Here is a 19,729-nt window from a genome sequence, read left to right as displayed (position 1 = left end):
AGCTGACAGGCTCAAAATTGACCGGTGGTCATATGGAATACACCAAAATCCACACAGATACCCATGACGAGGATCTGGGACCCTCAGGCCCCAGAGCTTTGGGGCAGTGATATCACTCATAATGAGAGCCATGGCATTTTCATTTTGAAACAGACAGGGTTTCTTAAAGCCATTCCCTGTCAGCGTGAGAGGGTCGGCTATCGGAGTGATTATTTCCTGGAAATAATTTCTAAATATGTTATTTTGATGAACAAAGATGAGTTTTGGGGATTAATTAAAATCTGGACGTGGACCTTTAATCATATAATTTATTAGTGAAATCTATGAATGTATCAAATGTAATCGTTCACTAACGGTTTGCATACATAGGGCATGGTGATTCATTTTTGTTGCACAAAAATCAGGATTTGCTTTCTTTTGCGTTAACTTCGTCGCCATTCCTTCTATTCAATGATGTCTATTTTGATGGCGTTGATTTTAATGGCCGTACATTCAATATCGTTCACCTTGAAGGATCGACTCAACCGTGTCCCATTTGGAGTGTATTCTGGTATCTAATGAACCGATTCTTTTGAAAGAGCCATATTAAAATAAGGATTCACTCGATTCAGTGTCTCGAGCGCCGTTTTGGATAGACCGTTAGGTAGGTTAGCTACGAAGCTAGGTTAACGAAAACGACGTTTAACCATTTTGTTTTAACATTTTTCATGTTTATGCTGCAATAAAAACTTTTGCCATAACGCACATTTATGTTCCTTTGACAGCACAAGAGTCAGCTTTTTGTCAGCTAAATTTAAGTAACTAATTTTTTGTCCAGCTGCATTTTTTCTCTCCCTTTAGCAAAGTCTTTCTTACTTTGTGTATTTTACAGTTTGTCTTTATTTCTGTAGGAATGGACTGGTTTCATTGTAATAATTGCTTCTTGAGAAAAGGGAAGAACTTTGTCGTTTCGAGCTGTGGACATGTGTTTTGTGAGAGCTGTGTCAATCCAAGTGAGGAGCTTAATGTTGGTATTTATATGTATTGAAAGTTTAACATATTAAAACAACATTTTTTCGGTTTCTTAATTAATTCTCCTGCCGCATATAGATCACTGCAGTGTGTGTCGAGCCACCTGTAACTTCTTGCCTATTTCTGACAAGGTTAGTCAGACAGTTCTTTGTAGTGTAAATCAATGTTTGAATGAGTAAAAAAGTTCATTATGTAAATGTGAAATCCTTTAGATGATTGAACCAGCTATATCGTAAATAGCACAGGAGCTATGACTTTTCTATACACTTCTACATATTAAAGAAAAAAATATCAAATAAGATATTAAAGACAAAATATGCATTTTCTGAAGGAAATACAAGTGCTTGCAAAGAAAAAAGTTAATAATAGTGATTGAAAGTGATTGCTAGGCAGTTGCTATGGTATCTCAAGTTGTTGAAGAGGTATTCATATGTGGTGGTTGCTAATGTGTTGCTGGACTGTCCCCCTGGTATCCCAGTTGGTTGCTAAGGTGTAGTTTGGCAGTTGCTATGGTATCCCAGGTTGTTGCTAAGTGATTGCTAGGCAGATGCTGTCCTATAGCAGGTAGTTGCAAAGTTGTTGTAACTGGTTAATAGGTGGTTGCTAAGGTGCTGCTAAGCAATTGCTATTGTATCCAAAGTGTTTAAGAAATGTTATACCATTACTATGGTGTTTATAGGCTGTTGCTCTGGTATCCCAAGTGGTTGCCCAGGTGTTGATAAGGGGTTGTTAGGCGGTTGCTAGGGTTAGGGTTAGAATTCAGGAGGTTATTTAATTATTTTGGACACTAACTTATGGAGGATTTTACTCTTTTCGGACAGTACTACAAAACGGGGGAACCCCAAAATAGCGCACTATATAGTGAAAAGGGCACAGTTTTTTACACAATGCTAGTGTGATCACTGCTTAAAATCCATCCTTTCTTTCCAAGTGAATAGACAGTCATCTAAGCATTTCACTGCTTGTTGTAACTTGTATGACCATGTCCACATGACCACAAATAAAATTATACTTGAATTTTACATGATAGCAACCACTTAGCAAATGCCTAGATACACCTTGGCAACTACCTGGGATACAATAGTAACTGCCTGGTATCCACTTAGCAACATCTTAGCAAACACCTGGGATACCATAGCAACTGCTACACATTTGCAGCTACCTGGAATAGCTTAGAGCTGCCTAGCCACATATTAACAACCACCTGGGGTGGTTTTTTGATTTGCAAGCACTGATATTTCCTTCAAGATATCCATACCTGGTTAAAATTACGAAGGCAAATGCTTCTTCTAGGTTTCAGATTATACAAAACATTCAAAACTAAAGGATGAAATTTTTTTGTAACTGAAGTAATTTCATGGGCCCTCTCCAAAGTGATCATTAAATCTACAAGTGTTCCAAGACCTAATAAGATGTTTTTCTCTGACGTCTTGCCAAGAAACTGCTGAAGCCATGAAAGGCAGCTGAGCAAAATATGTATTGTGTATATGAATATTTATTTGTGGTTTTTATTTGTCTGTTTTGTGTCATGCTTGATGAAGATGAAACCTCAGGAACAAATGTTCTTCAGAAACCCAACAAACCTCATTCAAACTCGCCTGGAACATATTGCACAGGTCATTTAAAAAATTCATATATATTATATTTTGAGTGGTCAGATGTGACTTGGGTTACAGTATGTGTTGTGTGAGCTACACATTTGGCCCAGGATTGCTCCACAACAAACCTGATATTTGGCCTGTATAAGGTGGCAGCCAGTCTCACCCTGAGTCAGTGCTGTCATTCAAGACCAAAGGTGGGCAACAAGAGAGCCACAGATGTGCCACTTTGGGCCAAACATTCATTGCTATCTGGTTAAGCTTGGTTTTCATGCGGATGGCTCGCTGTCAGAAAAAATTATGTACAGTACAGGTACATTATTTTGTGACTAAAGCTACAAACAGTATACAACAATAATTTTAAAGTCCAGTTGTGTTCCCTAAATGTTTTACCTTACATCATATTAGAAAATCAACTACATGTTATATATACACCCATCAGCCAAAACATTAAAATGACCTAATTGTTTCTACAGTCGTTGTTCATTGTAACATCTCCACTTACCACATAAATGTATTTTGTAGTTCTACAATTACAGACGTTATCCATTGCATCATTTTCTAGCTATATTCTTCAATAGTGAGGATCACACAGTAGCATTATAGTGTATTTTGAGTAGTAGCACTAGTATGCATGGATCAGACACAGCAGTGTTTCTGGAGTTTTTAAAACCTCACTGTCACTGCTGGACTGAGAATAGAAAACACAGCTATACATTACTCAAAATGATGCCCCACCTAAATAATACCTGCCTTCGGTTGGTTATTTGTGGGTCCTGACCATTAAAGAACAGGATGAATGTGGCTAACAAGAAATGTAGAACCAAGTGTATGTAAAGTGGAGCTGATAAAATGCATAGTGAGTGCCAAGAAGGCCATTTGAATGTTTTGGCAGTTTAGTGCATATATAACATATTTTTATACAGGACAAGTCATTTGGCAAATGTCTTTGGCAGATGCTCTCAGCTCTTTCAGCACACTATTAGTTAATAGGCATTGCACATTTGTATTGCTTTGGATTTAAGGTATTTTGCTTTTCAGATTGCACTTTTTCAGAACAAACAGAAAGAGAGAGTCATAGCCTTCCACAAACACAAATGTGCAGAGTTGGAGAGAAGGCTGAAGGAAATGAGCGAGCAATGCTACAGGTGTGGTAACTTATCAAAGAATTTCTTAGTTACGTAAACATAGAATGTGTATGGTCGGTTTTATGTGGAAATATTTTTGATGCTATGAGAACAAATTAAAATAATATTTAAACCAGTAATAGGTGCATTGCTTGAAAACAGTTTTTGTTAAGTTTCTTGAAATAACTTTTACAGCCTGTGTTTTAGCTGAGTGGCTTTTGAAGGAGTTCTGAATGTATGGAATAGGACTTTTTGGAATGGAATGGGGATTTTTCCATAAATTTGGTTACACATACTGGTACCTACAAAATTGCCCACTCAAGCTTTAAAACAATGTAATCAAATATAATAGGCTGAGGAACAATGATTGTTATAGTCTTGATTTATTGGACAATAAAATTGATCTAGCTTATAGACCAGTGGGATTTTTTTCTAAAATCAAGAATGTTTGTAAGCCCTTTGCTACAGCATCAGCTTCTGCTCATCTAACAATTGTTGACTGTGTGACTCGTTATAAATTTGGTGATTTACAAATACATTTGCCCTTGAACATGTTTGATTTGATAGTCTTGCAGTACTGGTCACAATAGCATTAAACACAGTACTGCATGCACCGCATTTTAAAACTGAATGGTGGAAATTCATATAAAAAAAATCCTGGGAAATGGCAGTGTTTTTCATTCTTGTTCATTTTTGTTTGTTTGTTTAGGCAGGTGTCAGAGCTCAAAAAGGAAAATTCAGAACTCAAGAAACCACTTTCCCAGAGAAAGGTAAGACCGTTCGGTTCTGTGTCAGTGCAAAGTAAGAATTTAATTTGGTTTTTCATTGTCTGAAACCACTCATCCAGTTCAGGGTCACAGGGGTGCCCGTCCATCACAGGGCACTGCACACCAACACATTCACTAACACATTCACTCCTATGGACACATTGCATGGCCTATCCACCTACCGAAGTGTATTTTGGACTGTGGGAGGAAACCCACACAGATACAGGGAGAATACACCGAACTCCTCACAGACGGTAACGTGGTTCAAACACACAGATCCAAAGCTGTGACAGCAACACTACCTAGATTTAGTAGTGTTTATAGCATTTATTTCAGGGGAATATTGTATTTATTGTGTTTTTGAACAATGTACATTCCTCAGTTTGACTTGAGTATTTGGACACATTAAATAAACAAGCAGGGGATTTAATAACTTTTCTTTTACATCACAAATTTATGTGCTAAATTGTGCAGATGTTCCACAAGAGCAGTGGTTCCCAATCATTTTCTGCAGTGCCCCCTTTTTATAGATGAGAATATTCTTGAGCCCTCCCATTCCAACACACATACACACCTGTGCTTCTGCATGCAATGGGAATTTATTTTAAACATTGTAATTCATATAGAACTGCAACTTCTTATAAAAAAAAAGTGACAAATTATTGCAAAGTATTGCATTGTGTCTCACTCAATTCCTTGCTGCCCCCACTCCACCCGTTTGCAATAGCTCTGCACAAAAGAATTCTACTCATTTTTTCTACTAATATATTGTATGAGTACCTATTTTTATGTGAAGCAGGAACAATTTCTTTAATTCCTTTTTACTTGTCTCTCTTTTTTCAGACATCTCCTGTAAAACTTCAGGCGAATGGGTAAGCAATGTACAGAATATTTAGTTTTGCAACTCTTATACGTTGTATATCATTTTACACTTTTACATTTTTATACCGTACTGTGTAAGAGTACACATCATTTACTTCATTTCCAGATAAAACAACCATGATATTTAATCATTTTTCATGACACTTTCTGAAGATAAAAATGGGTAACACATAGCTTTCCCTTATAAATTATAGGGCATTAGTTTAGGTCAGGGGCGGCACGGTGGTGCAGCAGGTAGTGTCGCAGTCACACAGCTCCAGGGACCTGTAGGTTGTGGGTTCGATTCCTGCTCCTGGTGACTGTCTGTGTGGAGTTGGTGTGTTCTCCCCATGTCCGTGTGGGTTTCCTCCGGGTGCTCCGGTTTCCTCCCACAGTCCAAAAAACACACGTTGGTAGGTGGATTGGTGACTCAAAAGTGTCCGTAGGTGTGTGTGTGTCTGTGTTGCCCTGGGAAGGACTGGCCCCCCTCCAGGGTGTATTCCTGCCTTGCGCCCAATGATTCCAGGTAGGCTCTGGACCCACCACGACCCTGAATTGGATAAGCGGTTACAGATAATGAATGAATGAATATAGGTTTAATTTTAAAAACGAGTTTCCAACACTGTACACTGATGGAACTGTCATTTCTATCCTATGCCTGAAACAAAACTGGGTGATGTCTGAAATCCCACCCACTTAAATCTTTTATTCGAGTTCAGTTGTCTCAGTAACTTGTTTGGGTGGTGGCTGATGTGTTATGATATGATATGACATTATTGGTATATTGGTTTTCCTCAGATTTTAGTATACATCTTTACACATAGGGTGTTATACAGGATCAAAAGTTATCCATTAAACTTTGAGTAAAGTTTATGATAAAGCGAGGGATGAATCAGCACGGGCGGCACGGTGGCGCAGCAGGTAGTGTTGCAGTCACACAGCTCCGGGGACCGACCTGAAGGTTGTGGGTTCGATTCCCACACCGGGTGACTGTCTGTGAGGAGTTGGTGTGTTCTGTTCGTGTGGGTTTGCACAGTCCAAAAACTGTGGATTGGTGACTCCAAAGTGTGAGTGAATGTGTGTGTGTCTGTGTTGCCCTGTGAAGGACTGGCGCCCCCTCCAGGGTGTTTTCCCCGCCTTGCGCCCAATGATTCCAGGTAGGCTCTGGACCCACTGCGACCCTAAATTGGATAAGCGGTTACAGATAATGGATGGATGGATGTAATTGTTTGTCAACAGGGTTTTAAAAATTGTGTATTTTTGCAAGTGGAATTTTTTCTATATTCTATACTGCTCCATGGTCTTGTGTTTTTTTTTTTCTGGTTTCTTTGTGGTTTTGTCTGTTAAAAGGTCAAGAGAATTGACAAATCACAATATTATGCTTTGAGTAGTTTTTTTAATTTTTTCCAATATGTAGATGTTATCCAAGGATGACACTCCCAGTGGCAGTTACAACACCAGGTAGTCAGAGGCAACATGGACTAATGTGCATGTTTTACCTTGTAAATTGAATAGCATTTGGAAGATGTTTGAAGAACTGTATTATTTGCGCTTACACCTATTGTCATTTTCTTACAGTCACTCCTCGTGTCAGAACTGTAAGGTAGATAATTGAATTACCAAATCATATATGGTTTATTAACCTCAGCTATCTTTAACTATGTAATGTTGGGAATGCTGAACCAGATCATTCTCACCTAATATCAGTGTTTTTGCTATTCACTTAGCAGCCACCCAGGGTCTGGAGATACAATGGACAGATTTCGAACCTCCAGACCCATCATGGCGGTGTGTTTCCCACACCCCTTTTACTCCTTCTTAAATACAAAGAATGCTGTTACTATATGTTTTCATGCATGTTTTTCCATCCTGCATATCTTTCCCTTATAGAATTCACCAGGTTTAGCCACCCCTGTGTCCTCAATACATGAGCATGGATTTAGTAAGTAATGATTACATTCGAGTGGCAGTTTTTCCACACTTATTTGCATGAAACTTGTATGCTTGTTCTAAATCTGATGCTTCCGAAAATGTTGTCATCAGTTTTGTTTTTCATAACACAATAATTGTTTGGTGCGGCTTGGTGGCACAACAGGTAGTGTCACTGTCACACAGTGACCCTGGGGTTATGGGTTTGAGCACCGCTTCGAGTGAGTGACTGGTTGGAGTAGGGATGCATAAATGCAATTTTTTTCCAACCGAGTACGAGTACAAGTATGTGTATTTTTGTACTTGCTGATACAGATACAGATACTTATTTAGAATTAAACAATCAGGAGTATAATTTCTGGCACAGTTTATTTTTTATTTAGCATTTTTCCCAAATTACACCACCAATAATTTGAATTTCCCTCTGGGATCCAAAACGTACATATCCATCTATAAATTAGTAACCTGAGATGCAACAAGCTCTTGATATGCATTTGCAGTGTTGCGCATCTTTGGTAAGACAGTTTCTGTTATACTATATCGGCAGTGTTTATTTGGTGTATCTATGGTGTTGTATTCAATTCAAAATTCACAAGCGGAGAAAATAATATCGTTTGAGGAAAAACCACATCAAGCAACAGTGATCTCACAAATGGGAAAACATTTTCCGGGAGAAAGATGCACTTTGAGTGAAGAAAAATCCACCTTGTTCCAGGACAGTCAAGACAGTGCAGCATACTCGTTGCTCTTGGGTTTTCCCTGAGGTTCGCTTGGATTGGGTTGCCATCACTGATTGTGAAATAATTCCAGATTGCTGACATTTTGAGTTGTCTGCTCATTTGCACAGCAACGTGCACTAGGCACAAAGTATCAGATGTTGGTATCGGAGCCTGGTTTTCAATTACGATTATAAGCAAATGAACACAGAATCAGGCAAATACTTGATACCAGTATCAGCATTCATGCATCTCTAGTCTGGAATTTACTGTGTTCTCCCCTTGTCTGCGTGGGGTTTCCTCTGGGTGCTCCAGTTCCCTCCCATGGTCCAATAACACACATTTGTAAGTAGATTGGCTACTCAAAAGTGGCCACAAGTGCAAATATGTGAGTGAATGTGTGAGTGCATGTTGCCCTTCAAAGGACTCACTTTGTTCCCTGTGATTCTGAGTGGACTCCAGACCCACCGTGGCCCTGTCTGTAACCACTTATCCAGTTAAGGGTCACAATTGGTCTGAAGCTTCCTCGGAATCACTGGGTGCAAGGCAGGAACACACCCTGGAGGGGGTGCCAGTCCTTTGCTGGGCAACAAGCACTCACGTATTCACTCACTCACTTACACCTACGGGCAAGTGGAGAACACACCAAACTCCTCACCAACCTGGAGCGGAGCTCAAACCCACAACCCCAGGACCCTGGAGCGGTATCTGTAATAATCACTGTAATGTAAATAATTAAGTTTGTTTTAGAGCATATTTATAACAACAAACTACACAACAAAGTTTGTTACAAAATTAGGGTTATAAAAACGTTGAAATCAAGCAAAACAATTTATAAAAAAAAAGCAAAGAAGCAGATAAAAAACAAACTAATTTTGTTATAGTGAGGGCATATTTACAAAACTGTATGAACTCGATAATGTAAAACATCTTGTATTTGTATTGTTTAAATACAGTTCAATATGGATTTACACATCAATGCTTTTCCTTTAAATTTGCATCTGACTTGTAGTTCTAAAGTTTTTGGATTTGTTGATGTAAGGTTTGTAGTAATATTCCACCCACATTTCTAATCTCATTTTTAGGGACACCTAGCTCTGCTAACACACCCTTCTTGAGGTTAGTTAATATAGCTGACAAAAAAGTCATAAGCAGTCAAATTGAACTTTGACACAAACTTTGGTACGATGTCCTTTCATTTTTTTTTTTTTTCAGAGCTGACCGCATAACACCAACGATTTTTCAATTCCAGCTTATGCCAAGGCCAACAATTCAGTCACCCCAGCCATGGAATGTATAATTCAACTGTCAAAGTCAGGCATATAATAAATCCCAAACTGATTGGGATAATTATTGACAATTTTTTTTATCATCGTGTATGAGTTAGACACTTTTTTATTTCACAGCTCTTGTTAGTTACATAGCAGTTGACATCATTTGCTTAAAAATGTTCTATGCAATCTGTTTCACTAAAATAAGATAAACGTGTAGGTTTTTCAACAAATAAACATTGAAATGTGATATATTATTCATTAACTACTTGTCACCTACCATCTGTTTGTAACATATGACAGCTGGTTCTCCTGTGAAAATGGTTTCAACATACACTTAATCAGATTCTCAGACAACCTATTTATTCATTGTCTGTAACTGCTTATCAGAGTCGCAGTGGGTTATAGCCTGCCACTGGGCGCAAGGTATGTACACACCCTGGGCAGGTCACCAGTTGGTCACAGGGCACCACACATCCTCACAGTTTGGATACATTTGCATGGCCAAACAACCTACTAATGTGGGATTTGGACAGTGGGAAACAACTGAAGCACCTGGTGGAAACCCATGCAGACACAGAGAAAACAAACACCAAACTCCTCACAGTCACCTGAGACTCATACCCACAACCCCAGGACACTGGAGCTGTACGAAAGTGACACTGCTGTGCGAAAGCAACACTGCTGTGTTTAAGTTGCTAAAAATAAAGCAAGCTTTAAAAATATATTTTATTATCATATTAGAGTCAAAATAAAATTATGCAACCCCATTGGAAATGAGGTTATTAGCAAAAAGTACTAATGAGAACAAATAATATAGCACAACACAACTAATATAGCAAACAGCCACCTGTGACGGCCACTCCAAGTAATTTCCTCTTCGGCCATCTCCAGTTATCGTAGTCAGGGTTAAAGGGATACATTTGTATCCTTTTCCTTGTTTGTGCTAACAAATCATCATAATCTTTCGGCTGCTCCCATCTGGGGTCACCACTGCGGATCAACCACGATCCAAACCGTCGATCCAGCAGTTTTTTTTTAACGCCGTATACAATCCTCCTTATTTATCCAGGCTTTGGGACAGGCACTGCAACACAATGCACTCTTCTGAGTCGCTATAAAAAAAAGGTTTAACAAATAATAATAATAATAATAAACAACTGTGGGACAGTAGGGTCTCATAATAATCTTATCTTACTAAAATTAAACTTATTGTATGATTATATGTGGGCGGCACGGTGGTGCAGCAGGTAGTGTCGCAGTCACACAGCTCCAGGGGCCTGGAGGTTGTGGGTTCGATTCCCGCTCCGGGTGACTGTCTGTGAGGAGTTGGTGTGTTCTCCCCATGTCCGTGTGGGTTTCCTCCGGGTGCTCCGGTTTCCTCCCACAGTCCAAAAACACACGTTGCAGGTGGATTGGCGACTCGAAAGTGTCCGTAGGTGTGAGTGAATGTGTGTGTGTCTGTGTTGCCCTGTGAAGGACTGGCGTCCCCTCCAGGGTGTATTCCCGCCTTGCGCCCAATGATTCCAGGTAGGCTCTGGACCCCCTGCGACCCTAAATTGGATAAGCGGTTACAGATAATGGATGGATGGATGGATGATTATATGTTCCACTTGCAGAAGCTGCTGCAGTGTGATTTTAATGGGATTATTGTTAGTATTCAGGGGCCCACAAGAATGTCCGGACACTAACCGTTGGTAAAGGAGTTCATTTTGGGTTTTAATCTGCAAATTGATGGTAGACAAGGCATTAAGAACAATTCCAACCATACTATGTAGGTCTATATTTTGAAATATGTTCTTGTTAATGAATATAATTATATCAATAAAATAAAGTTATATTTTCTGGCACAGATGTCCAAAAATTCTTGGTGCTGATATATACTCACAAAAACTAAATATTAAAGTTTGCAAAATTAAAATGACAAAAATATCTGTGCTTATAAATTTTATAATGCAGTAAGGGACATATAGAAAACTCTCTTCCAATATGACCGACATAAAATCCTCTGTGTATGAGAATACAGTATAGAAGATGCAACAAACAAAATATATTTATTAAATTGGGCGTTCAATTCAGTGGTTTCCATTAGAAACTGTATGTTAACAATACGAATATGGTACATAGACAAGGTGTCTCAGGTGTCTGTCACTTTCAAGCAGGTACAGACAGTTCATTTAACTAAAATCAGTAAGTAATATTAACAAAAATAAGATCTACGTTACATGTTTTCCATTAATCCTTACTTTAAAACATAACATACATTCTAAGGCACACTCTAGGATATTATGGCTTACAAAACAAAAATGCTGAATGAGTTTAAACTGGAACCAAAAGCATTCCAGCTACCCAGTTCAGTTAAAAGTTGCTACATGCAACGCTTTTGTGTCAAGTTTTGATGATATTCAGAAATAAGATCAATATAATTAAATCAACACACCATGATATATTAACCAAAATGTCATCCTTTGATGTTCTGTTCAGCCTGGTAGAACACATTTACATAGTTTTAAATCACAACAGTGGTGGCAGAATTTAATCTTGCATGTAGCATCTTTAAATGTCACTTGGGTTAAGCTTTTAAAATTCTTTTTTTTTAATATTCATTATTTATTTTTTCAGCTTTGGTACAGATTTATATGTTGCCAAGTGAGCCCTGCCTTGTTTATGGTTATATTTCCAGTGTTTGACATTGGCATAACATGTGCCAGTAGTTTATATACAAATAAATACATGGCGCCTACCATACGAAAAAATAACTCTTTCAAAATATGTAAATAATTACACACTTGTACTTTAAAAAGGAAGTACTTAAATGCTGTAAACTCCCATATCAAAATTCAAGTGCAAGTTGAGAGAGATGACTGGATATTCACTTGTGAATAAATGAGTAATCACAGTGTTAAATAAGCCTTCTAGCATTTTTATATAAAATGGCCTTCAGTGTCCTCTACAAATCTTTTAACACTACTGTACCTATCAAAAGGCTAAAGTAGATATTTGTTTATGCATATATTTCTAATAAATTATTGCTTACGCTAGTATTTTGGCTGTTAAGAAAACATCTACAACAAAACAAAAAAAGGACAAACAGCCAGCATACTGAGAACAGTATTTAGAGACAGAAACAACTGAGATAGCGATGGAAAGGACAAATTAAACAAAAATGGAACAAGAAAGTAAATTTCTCCACTAGACGAGTACTGCCTAGGAGAAACGAGTTGCACAGAACTAACACATGACCATTTTCAGTCTCACCACTTTAGTCAAAACTATTGTGCTCCTGAGTTTCACTGTCCTTTGACGCAAACCAGTCCCTCACCTGCTGATAACTCATTTTTGACTTTCTGCACAGGGCATCAAGGTCTTTCTCCTGTAACGCACCCGTCTGCTGATGATACAGCTCTAAAGGTTTTGTGTCCAAAGAGTCTGATTTAGATTTTTGGGATTTTGAGGCATTGTTTAGCTGTGATTTTTGTTTCCCTTTGATTTTTGGGGTTCCCTTGGAGCTGCTGGCATCATTTCCACCACTTCCATTTTGTTGTACTGATATCTCTGACAATATATGGTCACGAACAACTCCACGTACCCAACGTAACTGCCCATTTTTTACAGCGTAACGAGTATCACCAAACCACTGAATAATATCAGCCCGAGGCAAGTTTGTTAGCTCTACCAAATGTGTATACTCCGGACCCTTTGGCCATGGGCAACGCAAGAAGTATTCCTTTAGTATATCCAGCTGCTCTTTGCTTTTTTTCACACGTCCAGAAACTTTTGCACTAGGAGGAGATTTCTTTAAAGATCTGGAACGTTTAGGGGTCTGTTGAACAGAATCGGACACAGTTGGCTCTGACGGTGCCTCAGCCTCATAGGGCTCACTTTCATGCTCACTTCCCACTTCTTCATAAATATTTTGAAGATCATGGTCTTCTTTTGCAACGTCTGTCTCACTTTGTTCTACCTCCCCTTCTCCAAATGCTTCAAGTGTGTTTGATAGGAAAATCTGAAAAAAATGTGAAGTACGTGAGCCACTTTTTTGTGCTTTCTTACTACGAGCTCCTCCTTTTGCAGTAACAGGGCTTTGCTGCTTTTCAGCATCTGGAGAAAGAGGCTGGAGCTGTGGAGGTTCACATGGATGCTCTCCTTGTGAAACTTGAGACATTAAGCTTGGCATTCCTCGTCCAGTTCGCAGCTGGTACCGGCTGTCACTGAACCATTTTCTTATATCATTCCGGCTTAGGCCTGTCTCTTCTTGTAGGCGTCTGAGTTCCACCTCATCAGGCCAGTTGTCTTGCAAGAAACTTTTACGCAAAACCGACAGCTGAGCTTTAGATTTTTTGTATCGTCCCTGCTTTTGCTGAGACACTAGAGGAGATTCTAGGGAGCTAGGTGAAGCACCTGATGGCGATGAAGACAGCTCAGCTAAGTCTGGGGACTCCTTTTTCTGTTTCTTACGTGATGAACAATTGATAGCATCATCTTTATGATCGTTCTCTCCTAACTTGATCATCTCATCACATTCAGACCTCTTTCTCTTTTTACTTTCATCATGTCCAATTTCATGTATGCGGTCTGGGCCTGCCAGCTTACATCGCGTATCTTCTATGTCTTCAGAAGCCCAGCTGATTCCATACTTTATGCGCTGCACCATGAACCAGACTTTGACTTTATCAAGGGGAAGTCCACAAACATGAGCAAGCGTGCTCACTTCTTGGGATGTTGGGTAAGGGAAAACATTGAAGGCCTGTACCAGCTCAGGGATAGCGTCCAGCTCCTTTGTCTGATCTGACTGTGTCCACACAAGCTTAAGCCCCTCTGACACCAGAGGAAGACATACAACTGAGTTAGTGTTGGTACTGAAGCTTGCAGAATTGCTTGGATTCGTGCTTCCATTGGTCAGTTTGAGCCTGTGATTTGAGGGACTCCTATGTGCTGTTTCGATGTCACTCAGGTGGGTTGGGGACTTGAGCTGATGTGGACTTCTCAACTTTTTATCTTGTTCTTTTTTTGACCCACCAGTGGAGGTAACCCTATCTTCGTGGTCACTAAGCATTTCCATGAAGGAGGCTGAAGGGTGATTACTAAAAAGAAAAGGAAGAGAAATCAATTATTGTAAAAATATTCGCAAGAGTGTTTGATTAGTACAAAAACAATCGTATATCACAGTATTTGTTTACATCTTAAACAAAATTCATTCATTATCTGTAACTGCTTATCCAATTTAGGGTCGCGGGGGGTCCAGAGCCTACCTGGAATCATCGGGCGCAAGGCGGGAATACACCCTGGAGGGGACGCCAGTCCTTCACAGGGCAACACAGACACACACACATTCACACCTACGGACACTTTCGAGTCGCCAATCCACCTGCAACGTGTGGTTTTTTTTTTGGACTGTGGGAGGAAACCGGAGCACCCGGAGGAAACCCACGCGGACACGGGGAGAACACCTTAAACAAAATATCCACTGAAAAATTAGGCCATAGGAATATTCACAAGATTTACACAGACACAGATCTTTTGTCCTCTAGGTGGCACCAGAGTGACTCCACTTGCTTGCTGCCTTCTAAAGCTATTGGTACATACAGCCAAGTGTCAGATATAAATATGTGAATTTACATTTTTAGAAAATATTTTAGTCTATATTTCTGTTTTAATACATGTAAAAATATTCAAACATAAGTAATGTTCCTCTTTAATATGTGATCATTTCATAAAACTCCTTACCATATAGTTTAAGTTTTAATATTCAAAAGCTCAATACACTGTTAAATGCTCATTTTAATTTGTATAACTCTACTGAAATTGTTAGGTTTTCATATTTTACAGTGGTTCTGACATGAGTAGTATCAAACCTCAATACTAAATGTTATATAATCTCTAACATTATACAATCTAACTAGAATATTACCTTATTTACCCACTATGGGCTATGCCTACTACAAGCTATTTGTAACAAAAAAAAAGTTAAATAAAAATAACATTTTAATGTGCAACTGATGAAAATGTAGTTCCCATGAGTCAATATTGTAAACAGGTCAATATTGTAAACAGGGGGGAAATAATTCAAGGTTTAAATGTCATGTACCAATCAATGGGGGAAAAATATGTAGTAAAACTGGATCATTACAGGAAGGAGAGAATAACCAATGTCCAAGTGGAGACAAAATTTTTAATTTACTTTATGTAATGAAGTTCATTCACATATAATAACATTGTGAATGTCTGAAACTGTTATAGACCAAACAGCCTGAATAACATGGCACTCAATGCCAATTTCTCTTAACAATTTAATACAGGCACACTTTCTATGCGCTACCTTGTTTAGGTGGGGAAGGCTGTAGGATTTCCTGTTTCATACATGTTCATCAGAGTGCTCATGAGCCCCCTTTGAGCTCCTAAGGCACCCCTCTCATAAGTTTGCATAAGACTACTTTTGTGAAGACAATTACACTGAATAGAAATGGGTTGGAGGGTCATGTTTTTCAATGTTTTTCATATCTCTGAAGGAGTTTAAGGTTATTATTTCATACGATTAAAAAGGGGCACAAGCAATTTTGATGGATTTGCCTTTTGTTCACTCCTCAACACCATGAAAATTTGCACTTCAAGCTTGTACAAGACTGTACAAGAGATTGAGAGAACAGTGCACACTGTGTATTGGACTTGATTTTGAAGAAAGTGTGTGATCTTTGATAAGTGCATAGCATTCTCGGCCAGAGAAGATCTTCAAATCCTTTCTTCCTCGATATTCAGGACCACCACAAAGCAGGTATGGTTTGGGTGGTGGATCATGCCAGCACTGCTGACACTGACGTGGTGGTGGTGTGTGCTGTGCTGGTAGTAGTGGATCAAGACAGCCGGGCTTCTTGATATTTATTTTTTTTTGAAACACCTCAGTGTCACTGCTGGACTGAAAATAGTCCACCAACCAAAAAAGATGGCAGCCAACATGGTCCTGTGTCACTGATGAAGGACTAGGGAAAGACTAACACAAACTGCAGCAACAGATGAGCTACTGTCTCTGGCTTTATATCTACAAGGTGGACCAATGAGGGAGGAGTGTCTCACAGAGTGGACAGAGAGTGGACACAGGGTTTCAAAACTCCAGCAGCACTGCTGTGTCTGATTCACTCACACCAGCACAACACACACTAACACCACCACCACCAAGTCAGCGTCACTGCAGCGCTGAGAATCATACCTGTATTGTGGTCATACCTGTTTTGTGGGGACCCTGACCATTGAAGAAAAGGGTGAAAGGGAGCAAAGCAAGAGATGGACTACAGTCTAATTTTTCAACTACAAAATGCTACTGTGTGGTCAGTGGAGCTGAGAGAATGGACTCTGAGTGTAGAAACAAGGAGGTGGTCATAATGTTTTGACTGATCGGTGTATACATGTGCACGCACACACATTCTCTGGAACAAAAGAATCAAACTAATAACTAAATACATGTTTTCCCAGACTAAAAAAATATTTAACCGATATCAACAATACGTATAACTGTGGATCATGAATAACGTATTATTGGTATTACTGTTCTGAATAAAAACGATGTGTTTTAGGAAACTTGTTTAAAATGATTTCAGTGAAACCATTTTTACACTCCCAACATATGTCTGAAACTACGACAGAGTTTTAGGGCCACGGCGTTGGGGAAAAAATTCCGAGATTAAAGTCAGAATTAAGAGAATATTCTCGGAATAATTCGCTGCGTGTAATGGAGCAGACACACCGTGTAACTGTGGAATGCAGTGTGTTGCTTAAGTCATGCTATGATATAGATTTCAGGAATAAACACTCAGTTCTCTTCCACATCAGGACCACAGTGTGATTAGTGTTTAAACCCTGAATCGGTGCACGAACCCATGGCTGTAGTTTCACATGATACAATTAATGATCATGAAAATGATGGATCCAGAGCGAGTGAAACTCCAGCGCCTCCACGAGGCTCCATTGCATTCCAGCTCGGACTCGTACAATAAACTAAAGCCGTATTCATCGCAGTCAGGGGCTGCACTGACCTGGTCGTCATGTCGTGTGAATGCGTTTAATAAAGAATTCTGTTCACTTCACTGACTGCTTCCCTCACAGCTCCCTCCTGGCGCACGGACTGTGAGTCTGTCTGTCTACATATTGTCATAAATAATAACCCAAACATTGTGTCTCTAAATATTCTGATTATTTACTCGAAATTATACAGACAGTTTTACTCAATTATTCCGAGATTTTTTTCTCAGAAATATTCCGAGAATATTCTCGGAATCTTGTTTTTTGTTTGTTTGTTTGTTTGTTTTTTCAAAGCCTTGGCCCTAAAACTCCGTCGTACTGAAACTGAGCCTGCAACATTACTTATAAAAATCGTCAGGAGTATGCTTTGTCCAGGGAGTTCACGTTTGCTAGCCAAAGGTAGCTAAGGATTAACGCGAGTTGTTTGTGAGCTCAGTAACTTAACGCAGTTACTATAACAGTACACTACACTGTATATAAACTAACACTGAGTAGGCGTGAGTTGTTACGAGTCTTCTAACTCGTGTATAACATCTTGTTGTTGGCCGCTGACCAACAACAATGTCCACAAAAATGACCCCCTCCCTCGCAGACAAAGCTGAAGTTGGGTTCTAAGTTGAATGCGCCATTCCACCTTAAGTGTTGCGACGGTTACATTCTACTGTGGTATTTAAGGTGGAACGAAGAATTCTAATAAGACGCCTACTTCAGCTTCGTCCCAAACACAGCTCGCGTGCCCTTTGTGGAGAATAAAGCCTCTGTGCTGAAGTAACTCGTAAAACAAACTCATCTTTTCGACACAAGCGCTACAGCACGTGTCTCCGATTAACACTTTGTGCGCACTCTAATCACTTTAGGACACAGTACAGTGGAAAAAACAGTTCCTGCGTTCCCTTTAAGCACCCCCAACAAACGTGTAGTGGACGGACTCTTCCAATCGAAAATACTGGAATCAAAATCACACTGAAAGTTCACTTTAATCTATTGAAGTCACGTCAGTATAACTCTCTTTAATATCTCATTTTACCCACCACTTTTTAAAATCCTCACCGCCGCCTGAACCCTCGGCACCAAAGTCTTCTCTCTCAACCGTTGGAGCTTTTGTTCCAGAAATCCCCAAAGTCTTTTTTCCTTCTTGGTCTGTCCGGCCAAATCCAGGCTAGGCGGAGGATCAGGACAGGAAACAGACCAATCCTCCAATCTCCTGCTGAGACGGGGGCCTGCCCAGTCTGGACATGCAGCGCCTTGGCTATACAGAGCGAGACAGTTCACTTCTTTAGAGGGATTCCTTAAAAACAGACTTCTTAAAAAGACACTCGAAAATTGTGCAAATACATCATCGTGTTTGTAGCATGTGATGCCATTTATTTAACCAGAAATTATGGATAGTGTAAGTAGAGACGTTTAGACATTTGTTGTTTCAATTACCCTTTCAATTCAATTGCCGTGTATCCACTTCAAATTTACACCCATACAATCTTATGACACTAGACACATATACACATACATACATACATATACATACATACACACACACACATATATGTATACATAGAGAGAGAGATAAATAATTGTAAGGAAAATTCCCTATTCCATTACACCAGTAGGCGACTTTTTCTACTTTATCTTGGTATATCACTCTAATCCAGATTTATTCAATGTTGTCAATGTTGTCTAATGCCCCAGTGCTGTCTACACAGAGACAGTACCATAACTTATCTCTCAACTTACAACTACATATATCCCACAATCCCTCTGGGTACTGTGTTCTTTTGATCATAAAACTATTCTTCTTCCAAACATGGCATATTATATCTAAAATATTTTCCCAAGATACAAGTTTACTGTAAAATGGAACACAGAAGACGTTTAGATGTTTTAAGACGTTTTAATTTTTGAAGTTTTTTTTAAGGCCTGCACAAGTTTATTTTAGCAGAGTTGCACAGGGTTAAAGTAATGTAAATGGTTTGATCTTGCATGACTTTATTTATTTTGTAAAGTCACAAAAGTGTAGTAGTTCTACATGACTTTGCTCTAGGATAAGTCCTATTTTTTTTACCCCATTAGTGGGGTGCATTGGAAAAGCGTTTGTATCCTATATGTTTAATTAATATTTATGCAGTTAAATTAAAAAGTTTAAAAGATATATATGTAAGGGAATTTGTGTTTGGTAGATTTATGTTGTTGTTGTAACAATGCTTCTTCTCTTCTTTGCCAAATCTCTGCAATTGCCAAACAGCTTATTTGGCTTTTGCTATTGACACTTATTTTGAGCTTCTGGTACCCCCAGGTGCTGCTTGATTGGTACCTGATTGGCAGCACCTGTGAGCATGGGCCCTGCTACAGTGGTCAGTAGGTGTCTGCTCCAAGAATCGGCATGCCACATTTGACTGATGTAGATAGGGCCCTTGCGATAGGGCAACTTCATCCCGGTGT

The 19,729-nt window shown here is 39.2% G+C and overlaps 2 protein-coding genes across 4 annotated transcripts; one reads left to right on the top strand and one right to left on the bottom strand.

Moving 5' to 3' along the window:
* Positions 1–619: 619 nt before the first annotated feature.
* LOC136707616 (RING finger protein 212B-like) lies at positions 620–9,724 on the top strand. Of its 2 annotated transcripts, XM_066681792.1 has the most exons (14): positions 620–643; positions 765–797; positions 891–992; positions 1,090–1,142; positions 2,553–2,627; positions 3,651–3,757; positions 4,446–4,506; positions 5,347–5,375; positions 6,782–6,825; positions 6,943–6,967; positions 7,092–7,152; positions 7,255–7,306; positions 9,095–9,128; positions 9,225–9,724. In XM_066681792.1, the coding sequence occupies exons 3-14, from the start codon at positions 893–895 to the stop codon at positions 9,307–9,309; spliced, it is 726 nt and encodes a 241-aa protein (XP_066537889.1). In that variant the 5' UTR covers positions 620–643; positions 765–797; positions 891–892; the 3' UTR covers positions 9,310–9,724. The 2 variants fall into 2 exon arrangements, with proteins under 2 accessions (XP_066537889.1, XP_066537890.1); XM_066681793.1 differs by lacking the exons at positions 620–643; positions 9,095–9,128 and having other exon boundaries at positions 666–797.
* A 1,426-nt stretch (positions 9,725–11,150) lies between these two features.
* homeza (homeobox and leucine zipper encoding a) lies at positions 11,151–18,504 on the bottom strand. Of its 2 annotated transcripts, none has more exons than XM_066681791.1 (2): positions 18,344–18,504; positions 11,151–14,364 (listed from the first exon to the last, which is right to left on the bottom strand). In XM_066681791.1, the coding sequence occupies exon 2, from the start codon at positions 14,340–14,342 to the stop codon at positions 12,543–12,545; it is 1,800 nt and encodes a 599-aa protein (XP_066537888.1). In that variant the 5' UTR covers positions 14,343–14,364; positions 18,344–18,504; the 3' UTR covers positions 11,151–12,542. The 2 variants fall into 2 exon arrangements, with proteins under 2 accessions (XP_066537888.1, XP_066537886.1); XM_066681789.1 differs by having other exon boundaries at positions 11,152–14,364; positions 18,325–18,504.
* Positions 18,505–19,729: the final 1,225 nt, after the last annotated feature.

Source organism: Hoplias malabaricus, chromosome 9 (assembly GCF_029633855.1).
Source record: "Hoplias malabaricus isolate fHopMal1 chromosome 9, fHopMal1.hap1, whole genome shotgun sequence".
NCBI lineage: Eukaryota > Metazoa > Chordata > Actinopteri > Characiformes > Erythrinidae > Hoplias > Hoplias malabaricus.
The sequence above is the reverse complement of the archived record's forward strand: the minus strand, read 5'-3'. Positions and strand labels throughout refer to the sequence as shown.